This window comes from Vombatus ursinus, unplaced genomic scaffold, assembly GCF_900497805.2.
Source record: "Vombatus ursinus unplaced genomic scaffold, bare-nosed wombat genome assembly UNPS02014768.1, whole genome shotgun sequence".
In the NCBI taxonomy this organism is placed as follows: domain Eukaryota; kingdom Metazoa; phylum Chordata; class Mammalia; order Diprotodontia; family Vombatidae; genus Vombatus; species Vombatus ursinus.
The window spans coordinates 29448538-29474596 of NW_020954546.1; the positions used below are offsets into that span (position 1 = coordinate 29448538).

At 39.4% G+C, this 26059-nt stretch overlaps 1 protein-coding gene across 2 annotated transcripts in view; it reads right to left on the minus strand.

The window, feature by feature from the left end:
- Positions 1-26059, minus strand: part of MYO1D (myosin ID) — a 393551-nt gene that overhangs the window by 133082 nt on the left and 234410 nt on the right. For both annotated transcript variants that reach the window (XM_027861852.1, XM_027861853.1), the window contains exons 19-20: positions 24808-24912; positions 13669-13782 (exon numbers count right to left, since the gene is read on the minus strand). In XM_027861852.1, the coding sequence (XP_027717653.1) occupies positions 13669-13782; positions 24808-24912 (219 nt within the window). The remainder of the gene's footprint in view (positions 1-13668; positions 13783-24807; positions 24913-26059) is intronic.

The window sequence follows — 26059 nt, forward strand, 5'->3', positions numbered from 1 at the left end:
CCACTTTGGAGACCGTTATTCTAGATTATAAGGTGACTGGATAAGTGAATTCTAGAAAAGGGAAATATTACTGTATAACTTTTTAAAAAATTGCAATAATTGGTTAGAATGCCAAGTTCTTTATTTTTTTAGTTTCGAAAGTAAGCTGATGAATATACTTGAAGATTTAAAAAACAGAAATAAAGGTCCCATGTAGACCAAAATATAACCAGTATCACCTTCTGTGGTAGGAAAGAGCTGGAAACAAAGTGGATGCTGATTGGGGAATGATTGAACAAGTTGTAGTACTTTACCGCATTATAGGAAACGATGAATATGAAGAATTCGGAAAGGAATGGGAGGATGCCTACGAACTGATGAAGAGTGGAGTGAGCAGAAACAGGAAAACAACATACACAACGACTACAACAATGTAGATGAAAAATAAAAAACCACCAGCAACCCCAGAAAGTTAACGCTGTAATTTTAACCACTAAGCTTGATGCCAAGTTGGAGAAGAGATGGAAAAAATGCATCTCCCTCCCTTCTTTGCAGAAGTGGGAGGCTATGGCTGTGGAAACCTATATGTACTGTGAGATGTTGTTGATGTTAGAAGGTTTTGCTGACCCCACCTCTTTCTTTTTAGTTTTTTTCTTACAAAGGATGGCTCACTCGGTAGGGGAGGAAGAACAGATATGTTTAGAAATGAAGGTGATGTAAAAGCAAAAGTACAAATTTAAGATGGACAAAAAGCATCCACCCACTCTCACCTCTGAATCTCTGAATTTGTTCCATCTAGAATGCCCTTCTTTCTTTCCTCTGACAAACCATTCCCCCCTCTACTTCCAAACATGCCTGCTGTGTGAAGCTTCCTCAAGTTAACCTCGTTCTAGTTAATTCAGTTACTCTTGGAAACTTCGGTGGGATTTGTGCTCCCAGCAGAATGTTCATTTCTCTTGCGAGTCTTAAGTTTTTTGGTGTTGTGTAGTATGCAGGCCATCTTTGCATTCTATTATCAACTCCTTTATAAATCATGTCTATTTTGTTAGAGAGCCAGGTGGCATAGTTCATAGTTCACTGGACTTGGAGTCATTCCAACTTGAGTAGGAATCCTTTCTCAGACACTTTTGGCCGTGTGAGCCTGGGTTGTCTGTAAAATGGAGATAATAAAAGCACCTGTCTACCTTAGAGGGTTGTTGGAAACATCAGATGAGATCATATGAATAAAGCACTTTGCAAATTTTGAAATGCACATAAATGTTTAGAATTTATGTTATCAGCAATCATTAGCAATTGATAGCAACAATTATTATTAGTATTGTTAATACTACTCCTACAATATTTTCCCACAATTCCTCCGACAGCATAGCACATCACAGAGTAGGCATTCAGTAGTCATTCCTGAAATGTCTAATTTATTTGAAGGTCAATCAGTCAGTCAACTAGCATTTAGTAAGCACCTACTATGTGCCACTCCTTGACCAAAGTTTGCCACAATCAGGGTTGTTATTAGCAGAACAATATAGTATCTCTGAAGAATCCACCAAATATCCAATCAAGTCTGACAATGATCCACCACAAGGCTGGGCCGCATATGTGCTGCAAAACAGCAATTTTGGATAACAATTTTGGAAGAATATGAATAATAAGGAAAAATGTGGGGGTGGTCTTAGAGGTCCTTTAAGGTCCCTTAAAATTCTCAATCTCTGACCCTATGCCTATGATCTCTACGTGAAGTGTTTCTGTTAAATTCTTCTCCCAACACTGGGTATCTTTTAAAATCTTCAGCATTTCACTAATAGTAATTAAATTCTAATGTGAGGCTGCTTTCAAAGCTTCTAACAGTGATGTTAGAATAATTCAAATGCACACATGCATCTCCTTCTCTGCCAAGTTGTACCACCCTTTAAAATGAATTTGCATACATAAGTATCAATCTAGGCTTACAATAGGACTCCACAGATTAGTACTATCTGGGCTTTAAGTGTGCATCCGTTGTGGGAGAAAAATGAGTAAGTTGTTCACTGAATTCATAAAACCTTATTTAAAAACTGATGATTAGCCGAACCATGAGAGATAACTAATACTGCCTAGAGCCAAGTATTTCTTTTTTATGTCTGCTCTTGAAATATAACTGAACTGGACACAGGGGCACAGAATATAAAGAAAATTTATAAGCCTCTTCAGAAATTATACATGGAGTATCATTATAATTCAAAAGAATTTCCCATATATACCAGAAAACTAAAATATGTGGCAAACTTCCAAGTGAAATGTAAGGTTTTGCCTTGCTTTAACCAAAATATCCAATAGATAGAAATTTAAACTTATAAAGCAGGCAACTTAGGGGGTGATTATGAAAGGATTTTTTTGCTTTACAGTCATGGCAGGAATCCTCTAATTAGCTATGCTGTAATTAAAAAATGATCTGACTGCAAAAGAACCCCATTTGTTTGCAAAAAGTGAGATATAGGAACATCAAGGTAGAAGCCCAATTTTTCCCTCTTAACCCATTCAGAAAGATTTCCCCTGTGACTCAACAAATAAGGCTGAAAATGTGGTTTAGGTACTGCTTTTGTCACAAGGTCTTCTAGAGAAAAGAGCTGACTTAAATGCTAAAATCACCAAAGACATCTTAAAAATAATCCTCAATTGCAGGGCTGGGGAGTTTTATAATTCTTCCCCACCCTTACTAGCAAAAAGACAGAAAAAAAATCTGGAGCAAAATCTTCTAAAAACCTACCGACTGCAGAACCCTCATAAATTTCTCATGCTTCATTTTTATTAGCTCTGCTCTAAGCAAAAATAGCACCTTCCCTAAGAATACAGTTTTTCAAATGCCTAGTGTTTCTAAGGAAGTACTTTTGTTATCTAAAATACAGACAAAATATCAACACCTACAAAGAGATTAAAACCACTTCTAGGACTGGCAGAGTATTAATTGGGCTGACATTAAAGGATTATATACTTCCCAATAAAGAAGAGTAATAAATAGAGTTTAAAGGCCAAGGGGAGGGGGAAAAGGGGGTAGAAAGCTCACAAACCTCAGGATGCTCTTTTTAAACACACACAAGCCAAGGCAGTACCAGACATCAGCTGACAGCCTCCATTGAGATTACCATGGAAACCACATCCCTTGGGATGTTGCCATGTGGGTAGGGTGCTTTAGAAATGGTGATGGTGAATATTGCTGGCGGGCAGATGAATTTCAGTGGGGTTCACTCCTGTACACATCACAAGGGCAATCCATCTTTCAAACGAAAACATATCTTTCTAGTGAGGCACGTCGAAAGGAGTAATAAAGCACTGAGGCTGGTGTAATTACAATCCATTTACCTCTACAAAACAGCCACATCAGTCCAGATAATTGTCTCTTTCCTCTCCCCTGCCTGGCCCTCATTCTCTAAGAACTAAAAGACGTATTTGTGTAATTAATTGGCGACTTCCTCAGCCATCATGCACATATGGATACAAAAAAGGGACTGTATCAGAACCCCCATTAATGGGCAGATTTCAAACATTCTTCAAACACACATTGGGCAAAACCATCACAATTTACCATCAGAAAAGGGGTAGGAAGAATCTAAGCCCAGGTGAAGGTTCGTGTTTGAATTTATGTCATTTAGTCAGAAAGAAAAACACTGAATGGATTTTATGTTTATGCAAATTAAATCCAATCCTGGCAGCTAGGCTCAAATGGACCCATGTCCATAGTAAATCAGGAGCACAGAAGTGCTATTATTTAAGGAACATGCCTTAGCTCTGTGATGCCATCTCTGCCATCCATTTTCTAGTACTCCCCAGGGCAATTCATAGTATTCCAAAGACCCTGCCAGCTAAGGGAACTGTTCAAACAACAAGCCAGATTCGCTGTTTTCTCCTCAGCTTCTGTTCACAAAAAAGCATTTAGCATATCAAGAAGGCAGGATTTTACATCTCCCAGCTTTACAGAACACTCAAAATCTGACCTCCATGCCCTCAGCTAAAAATTTCAAGACATCTTGACAACTACATTGGGACTGGTGCTTTTCAGTGATACTTGGTCCCAGGCCACAAAGAGAGAGAGCCCTGAAGATTGAGGCAACAGAGCTGGAAGGAGCCTTAGGGTTCATGCCCTCACCAGCCCTCTTCATTTTACACAGGAAGAAACTAACTTGCCCAAGGCAACACAGCCCAGTGGCATCCGAGATAGGACTAGAATCTGGCTCTCCCCTTCCTTTTCTACCACTCCGTGACCGCCTCTTTCCCAGAAAAACTGATTTGTTGTCTGGTTGAAACCTTTCAACAAGTGGCAGTTGAAACTATCCAGGCAATCAATACTGTTTGTGAAGGATAGGAATCTCCTACCCCATTCCCCCCAATACAAACTTAGCTCTCCCCAGAGCAAAAGGTACCAGTCTGCCCTGGCCATCATTGACTTAGAAGAGGCCAAGGTTTGTACTAAGTGCACAGGGATAGAAAGCTGAAAAATGCCAATACCGAAACTTATGGGACAGATGGATTAATGAGGACAGGTTTAACCTGGGTGGGAACACTAATTAACTAATTAACCCATGTGCCCTTGAGGAAGTTTCTGTACTGGGACTCAGTTTCTTCATCTGTAAAATGAATGGGGGTAGGATTAAATGACATCTGAAGTCCCTTCCGGCTCAAAATCTATCATCCTATACAGGTTCCTGCAGAAGTCTTAGTGCAGTTTTCAGTTATTGAAAGCTTAAAGCCACACTGAGACTTTGGGGACAGTCATATCTATATCTGCACATACACACACATACGAATAACTAAAATACAAATTAGAAAATAATTAAGTACATAGGAGACATAACTTCCTTGTTTAGAAACCTTTAATTACTCAACTGAATAAAATCAAAATTCCTTTTTTTATTTGTGCATTTTACAAAGCTACAATCTATCTCCAACCTACATTTTCAAGTCTTACTTTGTTTATGGTACTTCTCTCTTCTATCTAATGATAAACCCCTTGTGGTTGCCAACCTTCACCCAATGGTGTGCCCCTCGGCCATGGGGATATCCCTGCCCCGCTCCACCGATAAAATCCTTCTCCTTCCCAATCTAGTTCTGGTGCTACCTCCTCCATGACGATGATCCCTTCAGTGACCTTCATAGACAGAATGCTGCACTGGAAGTCAGGAAAAGCTGAGTTCAAATCCAGCTCCAGACACTTATTAGCTGTGTCTTCGGTAAGTCACAACCTTTCTGAGTGTCTGGGACAATAATAGTACCCACCTAACAAGGCTGTTGTAAGCATGGAATGAGATGCTGTATGGAAAGTGCTTTGTAAATATAAAAGTCCTATATGAAAGAGCTGTTATTCCCTGCCCCCCTTTCCTGTTTGAATTTCTCTATTTGCTTTTTCTTATGCATTTAAAAATGACCTAACTTAGAGTAGAGTTGTGTCCATGTCTCAGGTCTCTACCAGAAGATATGTTCTTTGGGAACAGGAACTGTGTCATTTTTCATTATTTGTATTCCCAGTATCTAGCGGAGGGACTTGCATAGAGTAGACATTGAATGCACGCTTGTTAAATTGGATAGAATAAATGACTGGCACATTTACTCATCTAAACTTGCAAGACATTTGTGAGAAGGGGGTGAAAACTGAAAACCTTCTTTAGCCTCTGGTACAATTTCCCGTTTTTCCTTTCCCATCTTCCTGAATCCTCCTAAAATGGCAATAATATACTGTTTAAACCTGTCTTTGCTGAAGTAAGGAAACAGTGACATTCTGCTTTACTTACTTAGTTAGCAAAAATGCTTCCCCAATTATATTTTGCTTAGGCTTGCAATAGAGCAAATTAGCACCAGAATTAGTGTGAGGCTGCTAAGTGCCACAGTCGGCAGAGGGCTGGATTGGGACACAGGAAGATCTGAGTTCAAATGCAACTTCAGTCACTTCCTAGTCATGCAAATCGCTTAATCTCTGCGAGCCCCAGTTTGTCTTAATTGATTAACTTATCAGAGGCAATTGGGGTTAGTAAGTGACTTGCCCAAGATAACACAGCTAGTAAGTGTCTGAGGCTGAATTTGAGCTCAGGTCCTTCTGATACAGCACTGCTCTACCCACTTTGCTACCTGGCTGCACCCCTCCCCCCAGTTAGTTTTTCTAAATTTAGACCGATGCTTCTTTCAACTTAGGAACTGATTATGTTCTAAAAGTCAGCTGCTTGGAATTAAGAATACATTTTCCCATAAAAGTGTAATTGTTAGAATCGTCCTTAAGCTCACAAAAATCCCGAATGTATAGCACTTATTATCTATAGCAATTATAATAATTTTGTCCTAACGGAGGTAAATCTGAATCCTCCGCCCCTCTCTGAGTCTTCAGTCACCCTAGGTCATGGGAGTGATGCAATAGAGGGGTGGGATCCATGTGGGTAGCGACACTGGCCTCCTGGCTATTCCTCACACAAGATGCTCCATCTCTGGGCCGCAGCCATTTTCACCGGGAGATGCCTGAAACTCTCCCTCATCTTCTCTACTCCTTGTTTCTGTGGCTTCCTTCAAGTCTCAGATAAAGCCTTCCCTTCTGCAAGAATCCTTTCTTGATTCACTTTCATGCGAACGTCTTCCCTCTGTTGCTTATGGAGACTGTCTATAGTTTGTTTGTACTTGGTTGTTTGCATGTCATCTCCCCATTAGCTCCCCAAGGTGAGCAACTTGAGGGATGAGACTGTCTTTTGCCTTTCTTTGTAACTCCAATGCTTGGTACAATGCCAGACACATAGTAGCTGCTTAATAAATGCTAGGTGACTGACATGGCAGGATTGAGAGAAAACGCCCAAAGCAAAAAGATGGGGAGTTTAGGGGGAGTGGATGGCAGGGGATCTCTCTGGTGGTTTCCAAAGAAGTAGCAGAGGGTTCTGTTGACAAGTGAGCTGTTTCCAAGTCAGACGCGTGGTGAATGAAGAGCATTTCAAAGTAATATGGGATTGATGGATGCTAACTTCCTTAGGCAGGTGAGTTTGGAGCAGAAGTTTTCAGATTGGGAGCGTCCCAGATTAGCACTGAAGAGAAGGAATGGAATGTGAAGCGAGGAAATATGCGAGTCAAAAGCAGCAATGAACAATCACTTATGGGCGATGGAAGGCAAACTCTTGATAAGAATAGACTGTAAAGATCAATAACAGAAGAAGAGGCTTGTATGGCAGTGGAATGGGGGAAGAAAGGCGGCCTTGAAGACCTCTGAATACGTGATGAAATGGGTATATGAAACCACTAAAGCTTTCTGTGGAGATGGGATGGTGGATGGAAAATTTTAGAGTACCGGCCATAGAGTCAGGAGGACCTGAGTTAAAATCTGGCCTCGTACACTTACAAGCTGTGTGACCCTGGACAAGTCATTTGACTCTGACTGACTCAAAAAAGAAAGAAAAAAATTTTTTTTTGTTTTTTAGAGAAATGAAATCATTCAGAACAAAAGTGTCAAACTCAGGCACCTCAGATGCTATGTCACCAGAACCAGATAAAACATAATTGGGAAATATTTAACAAAATAAATATAAATACAATACAACATAGGATAATGCTAATTTGTAAATATTCTAAGTCAGTATCCAGCCCACAAGGATCTGTTTCTATTTCAGTCTGATATCACTGATCTAGAAGTTCACAAGTAATTCAAGGGTGAAATGATAAAGGCTCTAAGTGGGATAGGGGGAATAGAAATGTTAAAAAAAAAAGTACAGTATTGAGACACCAGGGAGACAAATCTGGAGGGCTGGGATGGCTTGGTGGAGAGAGAAGAGAGATGAAGGTAACACAGTCTGGACATGTCTCACGAACCAGAAGGCTCCAGCTGGGGTACAGACTAGGAGGGAGGAGGTCTGGCACCCTGCTCAGGCTGTACATAGTTACCTAGCCATGCGACAACAAACAAATTACTTCATCTCCCTGAGGCTGTTTTTTTATCTATAAAATGTGCCTGGCCTTTCTATCTCTAAAATTCTGTGATTTTGAGTTGGGAACAAGTGTCCAATTGGGGATGGTAGATGGTTATGATGACTTCACTTTGTGACACATGATGCCCAGATAAGAGCAGGACATCCAGATGGAGATGACCTGGAGATAACTAGAGAGAGGCCAGAGAGAGGCTGATAGCCAGCCTGTCACTAAAAATGTGTCCAGAATGATAGAGAAAGGAGATGAATTCAACTGTGGATAACCTACTGGGGACAAACATGCATGCACCATTTTATACGAGTAAGTACTTCTGCAGCGATACTTGCTTTATTCTCCTCTTTAAGACTTGACTTTCATGCTTCAGGATGTGGAATAAGAAATAAAGACTGGGAAGTTCCATTTCTCAGGCAGAAGAAATAGGGGACAGGTTAATTTTCTTTTTCTTTCTTTCTTTCTTTTTTTTTGCAAGGCAATTGGGGTTAAATGACTTGCCCAGGGTCGCACAGCTAGTGTCAAGTGTCTGGTCTGAGACTGGATTTGAACTCAGGTCCTCCTGACTCCAGGGCTGGTGCTCTATCCACTGCACCACTTAGCTGCGACCTAGCTGCCCCAGGGTTCATTTTCAAGGAGATGTGGGACAGGGCTAAATAGTCGACACAAATGATTGCTATCTACCTAACCATTTTGCTGCAAAGAATGAGTGGAGTGAACAGGAGTAGGTGGAATGTTATCACCTACACCGTACATTTGTACAGTTTTCAAAGTACTTCCCCTCATATATATTAGTGTCTCCCCCAGATCCTGATGACAGTCCCTAGGTAGGCAAGGTGGGATATTGGTATTCTCATTGCTCTGATGAAGATGGTGAAGTTTGGAGATATAAAGAGACATATTCAAGATTTTCAGAAGATTTGAAGCTAGAAGGGGCCTTAGAGATTCGTGTGGGCAAGGGGTTCTTAACCTTTTTTGAGTACTGGATGCCTTTGAAAGTCTTGTGAAACTTATGGATCCATTCTTAGAATGATGTTGGTAAATGCATAAAGCAAAATATGTAGGCTTACAAAGAAAACCAATTTATTTGAAATATGATTATCAAAATAATAATACTTTTAAAAACCAAGCTCATGGACCCCAGGTTAACAACATCTGAATTAGGCTAAGTCCTTTATTTTATATATGAAGAATCCAAGGCCAAGAAGCCATAGGTGACTTTTCCAAGGACACACAGGTGAACATCAGACCCCTCATTGCACAGCTTCTTCCACTATCCCACAATGCTTCTCACTGTCAGTGGGGATGTACAAGAGAATTGTAATAACCCACACTGCATAATTAAGCAAAAATAGGCTTCTAATTGGATTTGATATCAATCTGAATTTTGTACTTTTCTCTAAAGCACAGAGAAAAAAAAGAAACACTAGCTTTTAGTTTTTTTTTTTTAAGTTTTACTTTGAATGTATCTTTGCTAAGAAAATCAATCTGAACTCAATAGAAGAAACTAGTCAGCATTCCACTGAGAAAGTCTTTTTGGACAACTATGAGATTATGCCAGCCCAGAACAATGTGAGTCGTAGGAAACATTCCTACAACAGCTCTATAAATGTCAAAGATGTAGACAAAGCAAAGATGTCTAATGTTATAAATAGAAGAATCAGTAATTGAACTAAAATTCTGCAGCAAAGTGCAAGGTTTCTGTTCTTCCTTTCTTGGAGCTGGTTCTTCATTCACAGTCACAGGAAGAACCAAATGACCAATGGCTACCTGAAATGTTGTTCAAACACCCCAGAGAAATGCGACTAAAACACTGCTAAGATGCAGTCACACACTCACTAAGATGGCAACAGCAGTTAAAAACAGTAAGATTCAGTGAAGGTGGAAATGTAAAAGAACCATGTTTTCTGATGGAACTCTGAATGAACTGGCGTGACTCTTTTGGGAAGTGTTCTGACTATATAAAATTAGAGCTGCCACCTATTCATACCTTTTGGCTCAGTGAACCCGTTACTAGAACTGTGACTGAAGGATATGGTTAAAATTTTAAAATGATTATATCTATAAAAATATTTTTACTCCAAACAGTCAAATGGATCTCTGAACTGGTTGATGTGGGTAGTGTGGCTTAATGGCTAGCTGGACTTGATATCAGGAAGACCTAGGTATAAGACTGATCACTGACACATACTGATTGTATAATCCTGGACAAATCATTGAATCTCTCAATGCCCCAGGCGGCTCCCTAACTCCATAAGTGGGGAAGGGGGACAGCATTTTAATAAACACCTACTATGTACTAGGCACCATGCCAAGTGTTTTCCAAATATTATCTCACTTGATCCTTATAACAACCTTGGAAGGCTGGTGCTTTTATTATGCCCATTTTACAGATGAGGAAATTGAGCCAGACAAAGGTTAAGTCACTCGCCCAGGGACACACAGCTAGTTTAAGCATCTGCCACCATATCTGAACTTGGGCCATCTTGATAGTAGGTCCAGTGCTCTATCCACTGCATCATCTAGCTGCCTTATACTACCTTTGCTGTTTGTTACTGTTCAGTAATTTCAGTCATGTCCAACTCTTTGTGACCCCATGTGGGATGTTCTTGGCAAAGATACTAGAGTGGTTTGCCATTTCCTTCTCCAGCTCATTTTACAGATGAGGAAACCAAGGCAAACAGGGTTAAATGACTTGCCACGGGTTGCACAGCTATTAAGTGTCTGAGACCAGATTTGAACTCAGGAAGATGAGTCTTCCTGATTCCAGGCCCAGCACTCTATGCACTATGGCGTCACCTAGCTGTCCCCTGTGGTATAAGAAGGTGGTGATCCACCCTGGTAGAGAGAATTTCCTCACTAGGAACCCTTCACACCCAATGAAATCACAAGACTGGACAATCCCCTCGCATAATGCAGATCATGACCCGTCCAAGCTGGCTCACCCTGTGTCACTCTGGTCCATGGCTTCCTAGAAGTCTGCCTCCAGGCCTATATATGGGAGCCATCCTTGAGCTCTGCTCACATCACAAGGATGCAAAGGAAGCAGGCCACTAATCCCCTGTTCTCTCTATACGATCAGCCCTCCACTCGTCCCCTGAAACACTTCTTTGATGCCATCCTTTCCACCACTTCTTTTTAATCCCTAGTTTGTAATGAGTCGCAAACTGCTCAAACTCCTGCTGTGTGATCCTTTGTTACTATTTTTAATGATTTTTTTTTAAAAAAAGAGAGTAATTAACACACACACACACACATACACACACCCCAGACCACATCTTACTATCATGCAGTTGGCCCAAAAGATGGTGCATCAGTTTTGTATTGTGTTTGTTGTCTATTGGAGAGCAAACAAAATGTTTGATTCTGCAAAGCAAAATGCTGCCTTCAGCGAAGCAAAAGTGCATGGAGTCGTCTTGACTTTCAGACACCTGGAGAAGGGAGCCCCTAGCACCCTCACAATTGTTTAGTCTTCAGCGTGTATCTCCTCTATGTATAATTTGGTCTATTCCAGAGCCTTTCCCTTCTCTGTTCTCTTAGGCAACTAGATGGTGCAGTGTATAGAGCCCTGGGCCTGGAAAGAGGAAGGCCTGAATTCAAATCTAACCTTACACTTACTAGCGGTGTGACCCTGGGCAAGTCATTTGACTTTCATTTCCTCACCTGTTAAATGGGGATAATAATAGCACCTACTTCAAAGGGCAGTTGTGAGGATCAAATGAGATAACACTTGTAAAGTGCTTAGAATAGTGCCCGGCACATAGTAGGTACTTAATAAATTCTTATTCCTCTCCCCTTTGGTGTCATTCCTACCTTCTCCAAAACTGGTAGATAGCCCAAGTGTCCTATTGGCATCCTCATGGAGAGGGTATGTGTCATAGGAGAACTTAGAGCCAAGTCCCCAGCATGTTGGGTGGCTCCTCTGTGGTGCCCTTGTAGGAGGTCACATACAACACCAGCCCAGGATGGGCAGCCAGGGATGGGAATGGAATAAGTCACACCCATGAGATCACAGACCCATGTGAGTGTTTGAGTTAAAATTAATAAACTCTTAAACATGTATAAATGATGCCGTGTGCTCCTTGAGGCCAAGGGCTGTTTGGTTTCCGTCTTTGTATCTCCAGGGCTGAGTACATAGTAGGTATATAATAAATGCTTATTGACTTTAATTCAACATATTTTTGCATATTTATTTTGTTAGTTACGAAACTTTTATGTTATGAAATTTTTAACATTCAAAAAAAACTCTTCCTGAAGATTAGGAGCATGCAGAGTGTGGTGGAAAGAGTAAAGGGTTGTTGGGAAACAAGAAATACAGGAAATAGGGTATTGACATACATCTTGCCCTATAGGAAAATAGAAGGGATAGGGGATAAGGCAAGGCGGGGAGAGATAGAAGGGAGGGCAGATTAGGGGAAGGGGTATACAGAATGCATGCCATCTTGGGGGAGGGGGAGGGGTGAGATGGGGGAAAAATTTGGAACTCAAAATCTTGGGGAAGTGAATGTTGAAAACTAAAAATAAATTTTTAAAAAAATTTTAAAAAAAGAATAAGGGGTTGGTTATCTCTTTTCTCTCTATGATTTCTCTTTCTTGGTGATCTCAGCAACTCCCATGAGTTCAGTTATCATCTCTATGCAAATGACCTCCGAGTTTATATTCGCAGCCCTCACCTCTCTTCTGAGCTCCAGTCCTGTAATCTCCAGTGCTGGCTGGCCATTTCCACCTGGGCATCTCAAACTCAATATGCTACAAACTGAACTTGCTATCTTTTGTTATTTTTTTCCCTAAACCCATCTCTTCCTCTAAACTTCCCTGTTTCTGTCGAGGGTATCACCTTTCTTCCAGCACCCAGGTTCAAAACTTGGGCACCATCTTTGATTCTTCCCTCTCCCTCACCCCAGGTGTCCAATCAGTTGCCAAATCCAGCAGATTCTAGTTGCTCTCCATCTCTCACCTCTGTACCCTTCTGTACACTCACATCACAACTACCCTACTTCAGACCCTCTTCTCCTCCAAATCCTGGGCTTTTCCCAATGTATTAAATTATTGGATCAACACTGTATCATCATGAGGGAGTGCTGAGCTTGATGGAGGATCTGGGTTTAAATCACAACGGTGACATTGAGCTGTATGACCTCAAACAGATCCTCTCTGAAACCCAGATTTCTCATTTATAAAATGATGATTACAAACCCTTATGGTCTCTACCACCTATGGCTGTTGTGAGGCTCAGCTGAGATAATCATGCATGGCTAGCATTTTGGAAACCTCAAAACACCATGCTAATGTCACCCATTAGTGTTATTCTTACAAATTATTTACCAAAATGTATGGAAGCTTCAAAAACAGAGTCTCTACTTATATAACAAGATCTCAGGGAAGAGGACAGTTAAAATAAATTGAATAATGAAAAGCAGATAGGGAAACACAAAAGTAATTTACATCTCTAATTAGACATTGACCAATGAGCTATGATTCCCAAGATACAAAATTATCATATTGAGGCTTTAGGGATAACCAACAAGCATGCATGTGAATCGGTGCCCAATGGAGAGAACTTTGAGTGAACTGTGGGTATCTTGTAATGGCAGTTGTGTTATATGGCCTCCCAATATCACTCCCTATGATATCCTCACTTCACCTCCTCTCCCTACAACTTCCAATATTAACACAAAATCAGAAAAGAGGAACAATATGACATTCATATCACTGGACAAGGGAGTAAGATCAGAGATGGAGAAGAACCACAGAGACTGGTCAGTAGTTGGTACTTACATTATAGAGGGGGATGGTTTTCATCACTTTATATTGTTTGGTGGGGTCCATCTTGTATAGGTGGCGATCCGTGACAAAAATTGCTCTATCTTCCACTTTACTAAATCGATTTACCTGGGAGAAAACCAAACCAGAGAATCCCCTTAGGCAGGAAGAAATATTGTCTTAAAAAACATCCAGAAGCCATGAGGAGTGGTTTTTGAGACCCTAGGAGCAGGCTGTCAGCAGCATTGACTGATTTAAGTCTATGATGTTCAAAAGACTCTGTGTGGAGCCCTAGGATGAAAGAGACAGTTTCTGCATTTGGGGGATTTTACATTTTAATAGGTCAAATACAAACAGCAGCAAAAAATACCAGCATAATGAATAGTTATACAGGGTGTCCCAAAAGCCTTAGTGTACTTGTTAAGCCATTGAAGCATATCTTTAATGATAGTAATGATATTATGATTCAATGACAGTGATGTTAAAGATAAGCTTTAATGGCCTAAAACTGCACTATTTTTGTATAGAGGAAGACCGGCCCCCTATTATCCAGTTAAGCCCAGGAATCCCTTCTTGTTTCTACCCAATGAGGTCTCAGAAGATTCTAGTGCTACTAGTTCATCTCCTGTCTGATTGATTATAACACCTTACCAACTTCTCCTCATCCTAAGGTTCTTTCCTACCTACTCCATACCACTGTACTGATCTTGAATCACTGTTTTGTTTGTTTTGGTTATAAAATTGCCTGAAGATGGATCATATTAGGGGAGGAGAGGAGAAAAGGGAGGCCTTAGAGATTGGTTATAATGTATGACATAACATAATATAATATAATATATAAAATATATACAATATAATAGCATATATCACATATTATATGTCATTATACACATATATAGCAACATAATATAACACATTTAAAGGTCTGTCATATTATATATAATAATTATACATGCATATAATAACATGTAAAATAACATTTAAAGGGGTGTCATATTGGATTATATGTTACATTATAACTGAAGTCAGCTAGTTATGCCATTATGTTTCAAAAGTCCATTGCATAAAGGCCAAACCACTCCTTAATCTACTTGATTAACCTAAGTTAGGAGTCAGGAGGCCTGGGTTTTAGCCTCAGCTAACCTCTTTAGGCCTTAGTTTTCGCATTAATCTTTTTTTTTCCCCCAAGGAAACTGGGTGAGGTGAGTTCTTCAGTCTATTTCTAGCTCTGTGATTTTAACCTCATCTCTGACTTCTTACCAACACGCTCTTGTCCCCTAGCTCCGCAATGCTCAGTCCCAGCTGACGAAGACGTTGTCTCACCCTGCTTTGCTAATAACCGCAGGCCCAGCTCAAGCCCCATCTCCTCGCTGAAGACTTCCCCAATGACTCTAGACCCGCCCTTCACTACCCTTCCTGAACTCAGACAACACTTAGAAGCGATACAGCAGTTTGCCCTTAATTGTTCATCGCTTCCCATAGGCCAGCTTTCTTCCTAAGCTCTTTGAGGGCAGCGAAAGGGCATCCTACTCCCTTGAATGGATTGAGTGCTGGTACTCAATGATGAGCTGTTGACTGGTCCTAATGCTACTTCTCTCCTCATAGCCGGTGGGATTTTCAGGAATCCCTGCCTCCCCTTCTCCTGTCCTGAGTGACATCAGGCCAATTCAGGATGACGGGGAAGGTTTTATAGGACCAAAAAATTGCCAAGTGCTGGAGGGAAGAGCCCTCAAGAGGTAATTTCTGAAAGTCTCATGTGTTCAGCCTGCTCTCAGACCAGAGCTTCACCTTTGGATTAATAGAAGGGAACAGTGGATTGGTAGCTTTTAATTAGTAATGCCACAGCTCCACTTTATAACTGAAGCTAATTGAGATATGAGTATACAGCTGTTCACAAGTGGCCTGGGAGTTTGTGGAGAGTGATTTATTTATTGAGCGCTCCTCCCCCTCGAGAGAGTTGGAAGTTATTTGTATTAATTTATTTCAACATACATTTATTAGCTTCCTCCTGTGAGTGAAGGATTGGCCTAGGTGCAGAGTGGTACTAGCGGCTAGATGCTGAAGGAGATTAGATATCTTTATCTAGGGGCCTGCCTTCAAGGACCTTATAGTCTATTAGGGAGATATAACACATACACAAACAACCATAATACCACCTTATTAACAATGTAGTAATAGATGCCTGTTAGGTGGTACAGTGGATTGAGCGCTAAGCCTACAGTCAGGAAGACCTGAGTTCAAATCCTATCTGTGTGATCCTGGGCAAGTCACTTAAGCCTGTTTGCCTCAGTTTCCTCATCTGTAAAATGAGCTGGAGAAGGAAGTAGCAAACTACTCCAGTATCTTTGCCAAGAAAACCCCAAATGGGGTCACGAAGGGTCAGGCACAACTGAAAACTGCTAAACAACAAGAAATTGCTGACTACCTTCATCTCTCTTTCCCAAACCTGCCAGATTTGCAATTTTATCTTCCCATGATTAGTAAAGTCAATAACAATGGTACATTTTTGTTTCAGTAGCCTGAAGAAAGGTACTAACAATGTTAAGCATTGTCCATACAGCAGCCACTTTAAAAACAACAACAAAGATTTGGAGATTTCCACAGAAGAAACAGACGAGACCAACAGCTGAAAAGCAATAGGCCTTTATTATGGGAGACATTTTGTCTCACACAAAGGAAGGCACTTAACTTGAAACACCTGAAGTAGAGGAAGGAGCAAGGGAAGGTGGGGCACTACTACCCCAGAGACCAGGGCCCAGCCAGATCCCAGGAGGGGCTGTCTACAATATATACAATGTAGTCAGTGGAGAAGCCTGGGCAGTGGATGAAAGGCTGCAGCAAAAGGAGGGTGTTGGTGACTGAGGACATGAGAAGGATCCTGAGGGATCAGGAGACAGTCCCTAACCTATACCAGGCTCTCACCCTTCCTCTCAGTTTGCTGCACGTACCACAGACTTGTCCCATACAGAACTGCTCACTGATGCAGAAGTGGGTCAGAGGCTTTACAGGGAGGGGCGGGGACTTTACAGGTTGTCTGGTTGGTTTCCTGCATTTACTGTCACAGACAGGTAGGAAACTGGAAGTGGTCACTATGGAAGAGTCCAAATATACGTTAGGGAGGGGCAGTTTCCCCAGAGAAGGAGCAGGGATACTATTAGCAAGAGTTTGTAAAACTGGCTCTCTAAAAACAAAAGTCCCCTGCCCCAGCACTACATATCACTTTCAGTTTACTTTTGGCCTATGAGGCCTAGTTTAAATCAAGCCCAGAATGGCAGCTAGGTGGCTCAGTGGATAGATTTCTGGTCCTGGAGTGAAGAAGACTCATCTTTGTGAGTTGAAACCTGGCATTAAACACTTACTAGCTGTGTGACCCTGGGTAAGTCACTTAACCCTGTTTGCCTCAGTTTCCTCCTCTGTAAAATGAGCTTGAAAAGGAAATGGCAAACTACTCCAGTATCTTCACATCTTTGCCAAGAAAACCCCAAATGGGGTCATGAGGAGTTGGATACAACTGGAAAACAAGTTAACAACAACAACACCTGAAAAGAAATTGAGGCTAACTTGGTATGGCAGGTTTAAAAATCTTAAAAATGAGAGAGAGAGAGAGAGAGAGAGAGAGAGAGAGAGAGAGAGAGAGAGAGAGAGAGAGAGGGAGAGAGAGAGAGAGGGAGAGAGAGAGAGAAAGAAAGTATTTTGCAGGATCAAGATTTCATTCAGTAATATTGCTGCTTGCTCAAGTTTAAAATGACCTCTGAATTTACCTGGCCCAACCATGACCTCCTTTAGACAAGCTTGCTGTGAAAATAACTAATGGAAGGCTATGCTTGTCAGGATGATGGAGTTTCTGGAAAGACCAAGGCTTTTATCTAAACTCCCAGGACACTTTTTACTTTGGAAGAACTCCATGCCCAGATGCCTGTAAGGATTGCTCTCTGTCTACAAAAGGTAACTTTACATTTAATATTTAAGGACAACCCATTCCTATTCTATAAAATTTTTCTATTTTTCTTTTTTCTCTTACTGTAAATCAGTGATTCTTAGTGTTTTTTTTTTTTTGGATATCTGAGTGTCATTTCCCTTGTTTTCATCTGTAAAATGAGAGGGCTATTCTAGAGCCTTCGTAGCTTGAAATGCCATAAGTCCAGCTAAGGCAGATCCAAGGAAGGAAAGGGGGCAATGTAGACCAATAGAAAGCATACTGTATTTGGGATGGAAGGAATTGAATTTGGGTTCTAGCTGTAGCATTTGTTATCTATGCTATGTGACTGTGTTATCAGTCAATGACCCTCTCTGGGCCTTAGGATCATAGATATAGATATAGAGCTAGATGAAGCCTTAAAGGACATCTGATCCAACCTCTTCATTTTATAGAAGAGGAGACTGAGGATCGCAGCAGGTAAGTAACTTGGCCAAGGTCAGACAACAGCAGGTAGAAGATCTGAATTATGGTCCACCGCCTTCAAATTCAGTGCTCTTTCCAGCGGACCATCTTAGTTGCTTCATCTGTAAAACAACGTGTTTCATGACATAATGTCTGAGGTCCCTTTCAGAATTGGAATAGAGAATTTGATGACTCTGTGGGGCATCAGAGAAGACAACATGAAAGAAGTGTGAGTGGGGACTCAACAGTCACGGGTTGGGGGAGAGGGATGTTCAGAGGTGAAAGAGGCCATTCTGGCAACAGTCTGATCAAAGGCATGGAGGATCACAATGTGTGTATATGGTGGATGGGAGTCCAGTCAAAGAGATGGTAAGATCATACAGACCATGTTGAGGAGTACTGCTATAGTGGGAAAAGAAGTGGTCCAGATTCCTGATGGCCATGAGGGTGAGGCTACAGAATGTGAACTGAAGGCAAGAAAGAGCCATGACGGGGTGTTTTTGAACAGTGGAACTGACATGATTAAACTGTTGTATTAGAAAGACTTATTTGGCAGTAGGGAAAATCTAAGTGGTGGAGAGACCATTACTAAGAGGGTGTCAAAATAACCTTCCTAAAGAGCAGGTCTGATGACCTTGGCACCCTCTCCCCATTCAAGAAACTCCAGTGGCTTCCTATTGCCTCTAGCATCAAATATAAAACCCTCTGTTTGACATGGAAGGCCCTTTATCACCTGGCCAATTCTTATCTTTCTAGTCTTCCTAAGGCCCTTCCCCCTCCCCCCGTATGTTGTGATCTAGTCACACTGGCTTCCTTGGTGTTCCTTGAACATCCATTTCCCGACTCTGGCCATTTTCAGTGGCTGCCCATCATACTTGGAATTCTCTGTTGCTTCATTTTCACCTGGCTTCTCTTGTTTCCTTCAAGTCCTAGCTAAAATCCAGCCTTCCATAAGAAGCCTTTCCAAAGCCCCATAATGTTAGTGTCTTTTCTGTCTTGACTATCTACAATTTATTCTGTCTATAGCTTATGTGTATATTTTTTTTTTTGCATTTTTTCTCCCCCACTGAGCTTCTTGAGAACAGATATCCAACCCCCCCCCCCCCCCGCATATTCCCAGTGCTTAGCTCAGTGTCTGGCATATAGTATGTAGGCACTTAATAAATGCTTATTTGCTTATTGACTTAAAGCATCTCTTTTCATAATAAATTAGAAATTTAAAAAAAATAAGTACCTATTTTGGCATTTGAAGTCTTGCCCCTATTTTATTATACCTGCCAGTTAAAAACAAACTTCTATTTTATCATTAATATGCTCAATTATTAAGAATTATTATTATTAAGAATTTCATTGAATAGCTACATTTTATTAATGGAGGACTTCTTTTTATGTCCCTTTCTTGCTACCTACACACTATAAAAATCAAGAAATGTGATTTTCATATAATTGCTATCCACTTAAGGTATATTTTGCATGCTGACATACAAGTAAATCAAAGGTTTAGATTCTAGGCATTGCTTAGACTGGTAGCAAAAGCTTAATGCCCCACTAGTACATGGCAAACAATTGCCAATTTGGTAGATGTGATGTAAGGGAACTGTTTACCTCCAACAATGGAACAGAACATTCTGTATCTGATACATAGTTTTATGGAACTGATGCAGCAAAACTTGAATTTGGTAAATACTACTTGAAGACTTTTCTAAAATTCTGCAACTGAGAGTTTTAAAGTTGTACATTCTGAAGTCATATCCTAACTTAGAATTCTGTAAGATGAAAAATTTCACATATCAAGGGATCCTTGAAATCACAAGGAAGCCTTGTTCCTAGGAGATGGAAATTGCTACAAGGCATTTTATAATTCATTAGGTACTTGCTGGTTTGGATGATAGAATCATGTATTTGGGGAATTTTTTTTAGCTAAGGCAATTGGCCTCCAAAACTTCAAAATGCCTCCACAGAATGTTTTTCAGATGAGACAAATCATAGTATTTGAGAGAAAAGGGAGAAGAAGAGATGGAAAAAACTGGAAATACCCAAAATAAGAAGAAAAAGAAGCACATGCAAATTGTTCAAGTTGTAATAAGAGAAATAAATCTTCCTAGGTAAGAACAACTGCCAGGTAACAAATAGGAAACACTGAAAGGAATCAAGGGACACCATATGACAGACTGGTGATTTGAAGCTAATGTAGAAACTCTCAAATTCTCAGGTATAATGCCCTCAGAAAGAGTATTGGGTCCAATGACTTTTGGCGTGAGGGTGACTATCAGTGGTATGGAATCCCCTTGAGAACAGTTTGCTGAATGTCGGTACCAGGGCATGAGAGAGGATTTGAGAGCTGAATTTTAGAGACCATCGAGCGTAGGAGATCCTTAACTGTTCTGGTGTCTCAGACTTCTTTTGGCAGATGCCACACGTGCCCATTCTCAGAATCATATTTTCAAATGTGTAAAATACATAGGATTACAACAGAAACCAGTTACGCTTAAATGGAGTTATCAAAATAATAATAATTTTTTTAAAACCTAAAGTGAAGAACCTCTGAGCTTGTCCAACCTCCTCATGTTACAGATGAGAAAACTGAGGCCCAGAGAAGTTAAATAACTTGCTTTAAAGTCACATAAGAAATAGAAGCAGTATTTGAATCCAGAAACTCTGGCTCTAATTATAGAACTCTTTTTTTTTTAAATTAAAAGAAATTAACATTCATTTAAAAATTTTGAGTTCTAAAATCTCTCCTGCCACTCTACCCATTGAGAAGGCAAGCCATATGATACCACTTATACACGTGAAGTCATGCAAAATCAATTTCAATATTATGCATGTTGTAAAAAACATGCAAGCAAAATACAGTAAAGTGAAAAATGCTGCGTTTCATTGTACACTCAGTATTTATAAGTTCTCTCTCTGGAGGTGGATAGTACTGTTCATTGTATTGATCAGAGGAGCTAAGTCTTTCACAATTGATAATCATTTGAATATTGCTGTTACTACATACAATGTTCTCCTGGTTCCGCTAACTTCGTTTTGCATCACTTCATTTAAGTCTTCTTAGCTTTTTCTGAAACCATCTTCGTCATCATTTCTTACAGCACATAGTATTCCATCATAATAATTTAGCACAACTTGTTCAGTCATTTGCCAATTGATGGGCATTCCCTCAATTTACAATTCTTTGCCTCTACAAAAAGAGGTGCCACAAACATTTTTGTTCATATAGGTCCTTTTCCTTTTTCGTCAATCTCTTTGGGATACAGACCAAGTAGTGGTATTGTTGTGTCAAAGGGTATGCCATTTTATAGCACTTTGAGTGTAGTTGCAAATTGTTCTTCTCAATGGTTGGATGAGTTCACAACTCCTCCAATAGTACATTAAGGTATCTATTTTCCCCCATCTCCTCCAGCATTTGTCATTTTCTTTTGTCATGTTAGCCAAGCTGATAGGTGTGAAGTGGTACCTCAGAGTTGTTTTAATTTGCATTTCTTCAGTCAATAGTGATTTAGACTATTTTCCCCCTATGATTATTTATAGTTTTGATTTCTTCTTTTGAAAATTGCCTGTATATCCTTTGACCATTTATCAGTTGGGGAATGGTTATTTCTATTAAGTTGGCTCAGTTCTCTATAAATTTGAGAAATGAAGCCTTTATTAAAGAAACTTGATGTAAAGCACCCCCTGCCTCAATTTCCTGCTTTATTTCTAATTTTGGCTGTTTGGGTTTGATTTGTGCAAATTCTTTTTAATTTAATGTAATCAAAATTATCTAGTATCTTTTCTGTCTCTTCTTTGGTCATAAACTCTTCCCTTATCAATAAATCTGACAGGTAAATTTTTCCATGATCCTTTAATATCTTTATGATATAACTCTTTATGTCTAAATCATGTATCCATTTTGATCTTATATGGTCTGAGAGGGTGGTCTATACCTACTTTCTACCAGACTTCTTTCCAGTTTTCTCAGAAATTTTTGTCAAATAGTGAGCTCTAGTCCCCAAATATTGGATCTTTGAATTTACCAAACATTAGATTACTATAGTCATTTACTACCGTATATTTTGTACCTAATCTATTGTACTAATCTACTCTTTTATATCTTAGCCAGTATCTGATAGTTTTGATGATCACCTCTTTGTAATATAGTTTGGAATTAGGTACTGCTAGGCCGCCTTCCTTCACATTTTTTTTCATTGATTCCCTTCATATTCTTGACCTCTTGTTTTTCCAGATGAATTTATTATTTTTTCTAGCTTTATAAAATAATTTTTTTGGCAGTTTGACTGTTATGGCACTGAATAAGCAAATTAACTGAGGTAGAATATTTATTTTTATTATATTGCCTACCTATGAGCAATTAATAGTTCTCCAATATTTTTGTAATTGTGTTCATATAGTTCCTAGGTGTGTCTTGTCAGGTAGACTCTCAAGAATTTTATGCTGTCTGCAGTTGTTTTAAATTGAATTTCCCTTTCTATCTCTTCCTGCTGGGTTTTGTTGGTAATACATAGAAATGATGATGATTTATGTGGGTTTATTTTATATCCTGCTACTTTGCTAAAATTGTTAATTGTTTCAACTAGTTTTTTTAGTGGATTCTCTAGGGTTCTCTTAGTGTATCATCATATCATCTTCAAAGAGTAATAATTTTGTTTCTTTATTGCCTATTCTTATTCCTTCAATTTACTTTTCTTCTCTTATTGCTATAGCTAGCTTTTTTGTTTTAGTACAATATTTAATAGTAATGGTGATAATGGACATCCTTGCTTCACCCCTGATCTGACTGGAAAGCCTTTTAATCTATCCCAATCAAAGATAATGCTTGCTCTTGGTTTTAGATAGATACGACTTACCATTTTTATTACCATTTATTCCTATGCTTTCTAATGTTTTTTAATAGCAATGGTATTGTATTTTCTTAAAAGCCTTTTTTGCAAATATTGATATAATCATATGACTTTTGTTGTTTTATTATTGATATGGTCAATTATGCTTATAGTTTTCTTAATATTGAACCAGCCCTGCATATGTGGTATAAATCTCATCTGATCATAGTATGTGACCTTTGTGATATAATGCTGTATTCTCCTTGCCAGTATTTTATTTAAAATTCTTTTGCATCATTATTCATTAGAGAAATTGTATGGTCTATACTTTTCTTTCTCTATTTTTGCTCTCCCTGGTTTAGATCAAATATAGTATTCTTTCAAGAGCACTCGGCAGTCCTCATTACATTTGAGGACTAAAGAAAATCTTCAAGAAGAATAAAGGCTTCCAATTAATAGTAGGGGGTCAAATTAATGAAATTAATAAAAAATTTTGTTACTTGATAAAAAATTTTTTTAAAAAGCAAAAATTTTGCATAATGTAGCTTAATTAAATCTGGCATAAAGCATGCAACATACATATTTAGATCTCTCATCCTTAGATCTGCTTCTAAGTAAAATAATAATGGAATAAGAAGACCATTTTTCCTTCACTTAGCTTCTAAGGCAACTGAAACATTAAATCATGGGAGGGCTAAAAGGTTCATTCAAGGTTATTTAATCTAAGCTCCCACCTGATGCAGGAATCCTCTCTACAACATTCTTACCATTTTTGTCAATCTCCAAACACTTCCAGTGATGGGTAAGTAAATGACTTATATCTACAGCACATTCCATTCACGACTAATTATAATGAATTGAATGTTGCTATTTATTTTAAGCTTTAATTTAATCCATAAAACTTCTGCCTTCTTGGTACCGTCAAACACATCAACTTAAGAAACTGATAGGGTTTTATTAATGGGCCTGGCATTAAAGATATGTGACCATATGGTTTGCCACTACACCCTGAGGAACACCGGGCCTTTCCATCTGACTTGCAGCTGAAACTTCCTTCCTTATATCATTTCCCCCACTGGAATGTGAGCCCACTGAGAGGAAGGATTGTCTTGTCTTTCTGTTTGTAGCCCAGGGAATAGTGGAGTGTTACAGACAGTTAAGTGATTAATAAATGCTCATTCATTTATTCATTCATTCATTTGTGCCTAGATGCCCAGCATGCCTCTCCTTCTTATCATCAGTTCTAAGATGGCCTAGTCTCTTTCTCCTCAGGTTCCTGCTAATTCTATTTCACCAGGCAGGTCATCCTTTATGTATCCAGATGGTCAGAACTGTCCCCTCTCCCTGCAATTATTTCCTCTATCTCCTGAGAAATGAAATTGTCAATAGGACAGATCAAAAATCAATCTACTTTTAGCAACATAAGACTTCCAGCTCAAGTCCTGGGGTAGTTGAAGTCCCCCATTGATGCTCTATCATTTGCCTCTGTGCCAGGTTTCTGTATCTAATTCAGCATCAGATTCTTCCATTACAGTGGGTAGTCAATAATATATTTCCACAGCAATACTTCTCTTTTTCCCATTTCACCCTTTCCCTTATGTTCTCCAACCTGTTTCTCCTGTCAAGTTTGTGAATTTTCACAAGATGTATAGCAAAATGGTATTTTTGTTATTGACTAGGACATCTTGATTTAGGGTCTTTAGAGGAATAACTCAACCTTTTTTGTACCATAGATCTGTGGCAATCTGGTAAAGCCTAAGGAAGCCTTTGCAGAATAATGTTTTTAAATGCATAAAATAAAATATGTAGGATTACCGAAGAAGTCAATTCTGTTGAAATACAATTACCAAAATATTTTTTAAAATGAAAAATTTTCACGAAATCACAGTTAAGCTTAGTCTTGTTCTAAGGTAGCCAAATCACCAATTTCTTTTTCTAATCTTTCCTTACCTTACGCACATGGCAGGAAAACAGAATGTTCATGTATTTGTCCTTCCGTTTTAGTTCATTGGCAACAGGGACAAAAGTGCCTGTGGTCTGAGGAGTGTCTGGCTTCTAAAAAGAAAAGTAAAGAAGGATAAACTGAGGTGGAGATTGATGAGAGGATGGGTAGAGATAGCTGAGGCATGGGGTCTGTAATGCCTCACAGATATTCACTAATATTACCATTTATCACACACAAAAAAATGACAGCTGCTACCGATAAACTTCTTTGTAACAACATTCATGACACTTCATACACATCTCTTTTTGGTCTTCCCACTTAGACCCTAAACTTTGCAAAAGTTAGTGGAAATCCAAGTCAAGAGGGGTCTCCTGGGCCAGGAGTTCTTGACTCTGTTTGTGTCATGAACCCCTTTGGCAATCTGGCCGAATCTATGGACGCCTTCTCAGAATCATGGTTTTTTTTTTTCTTTTTCTTTTTTTAATTCAAAACAGAAGGGAATAGTTGTCATGATTGTGAAAATAAATGTAATTTTTTTTTCCTACCCACGTTTATGAACTCAGACATCGATCCACAGACCCCAGGCCAAGAAATCTTGTTTTAGGCAGACATAGGGAGAGGATCAGAAGTCATAGGTATAGATCTGTAATGGGGGAATAATCTATATATGAATAATAATTGAAAGAGAGAGACAGACAGAGAGAGAAAGAGCAGACTCCCTAAGGAAGTAAATAAAGAGGGAGAAGAACAAGGGGGTCATTGACATTCGGAAGAATACTGCTGTATATGCATGTGTCATAGTGATCAAATTTTTTTTTAAAAGGTGGTGAACCTGAACGCAGCTAGGTGGCGCAGTGGAGAGACTGCCAGGCCGGAAGTCAGGAAGACCTGAGTTCAAATGTGGACTCAGACACTTACTAGTTGTGTGACCTTTGGCAAGTCACTTAACCCTGTTTGCCTCAGTTTCCTTAACTGTAAAATGAGCTGGAGAAGGAAATGGCAAACCATTCCACTGTCTTTGCAAAGAAAACCCTAAACAGGGTCATAAAGAGTCCAACAGAACTCAAAATGACTGAACAACAATGAGCCTGAAGGATTTACCAAACACAGCATGTTTGAGGTATGTATTAATTTAGCAAATTTTTATCTTAAGGAAAATCTGTCAAATTATGTAAGTTATTTTCTTTCAACAGTTACTTAGAGAAAAAAATGTGTGTGTGTGTGTGTGTGTGTGTGTGTGTGTGTGTGTGTGTGTGT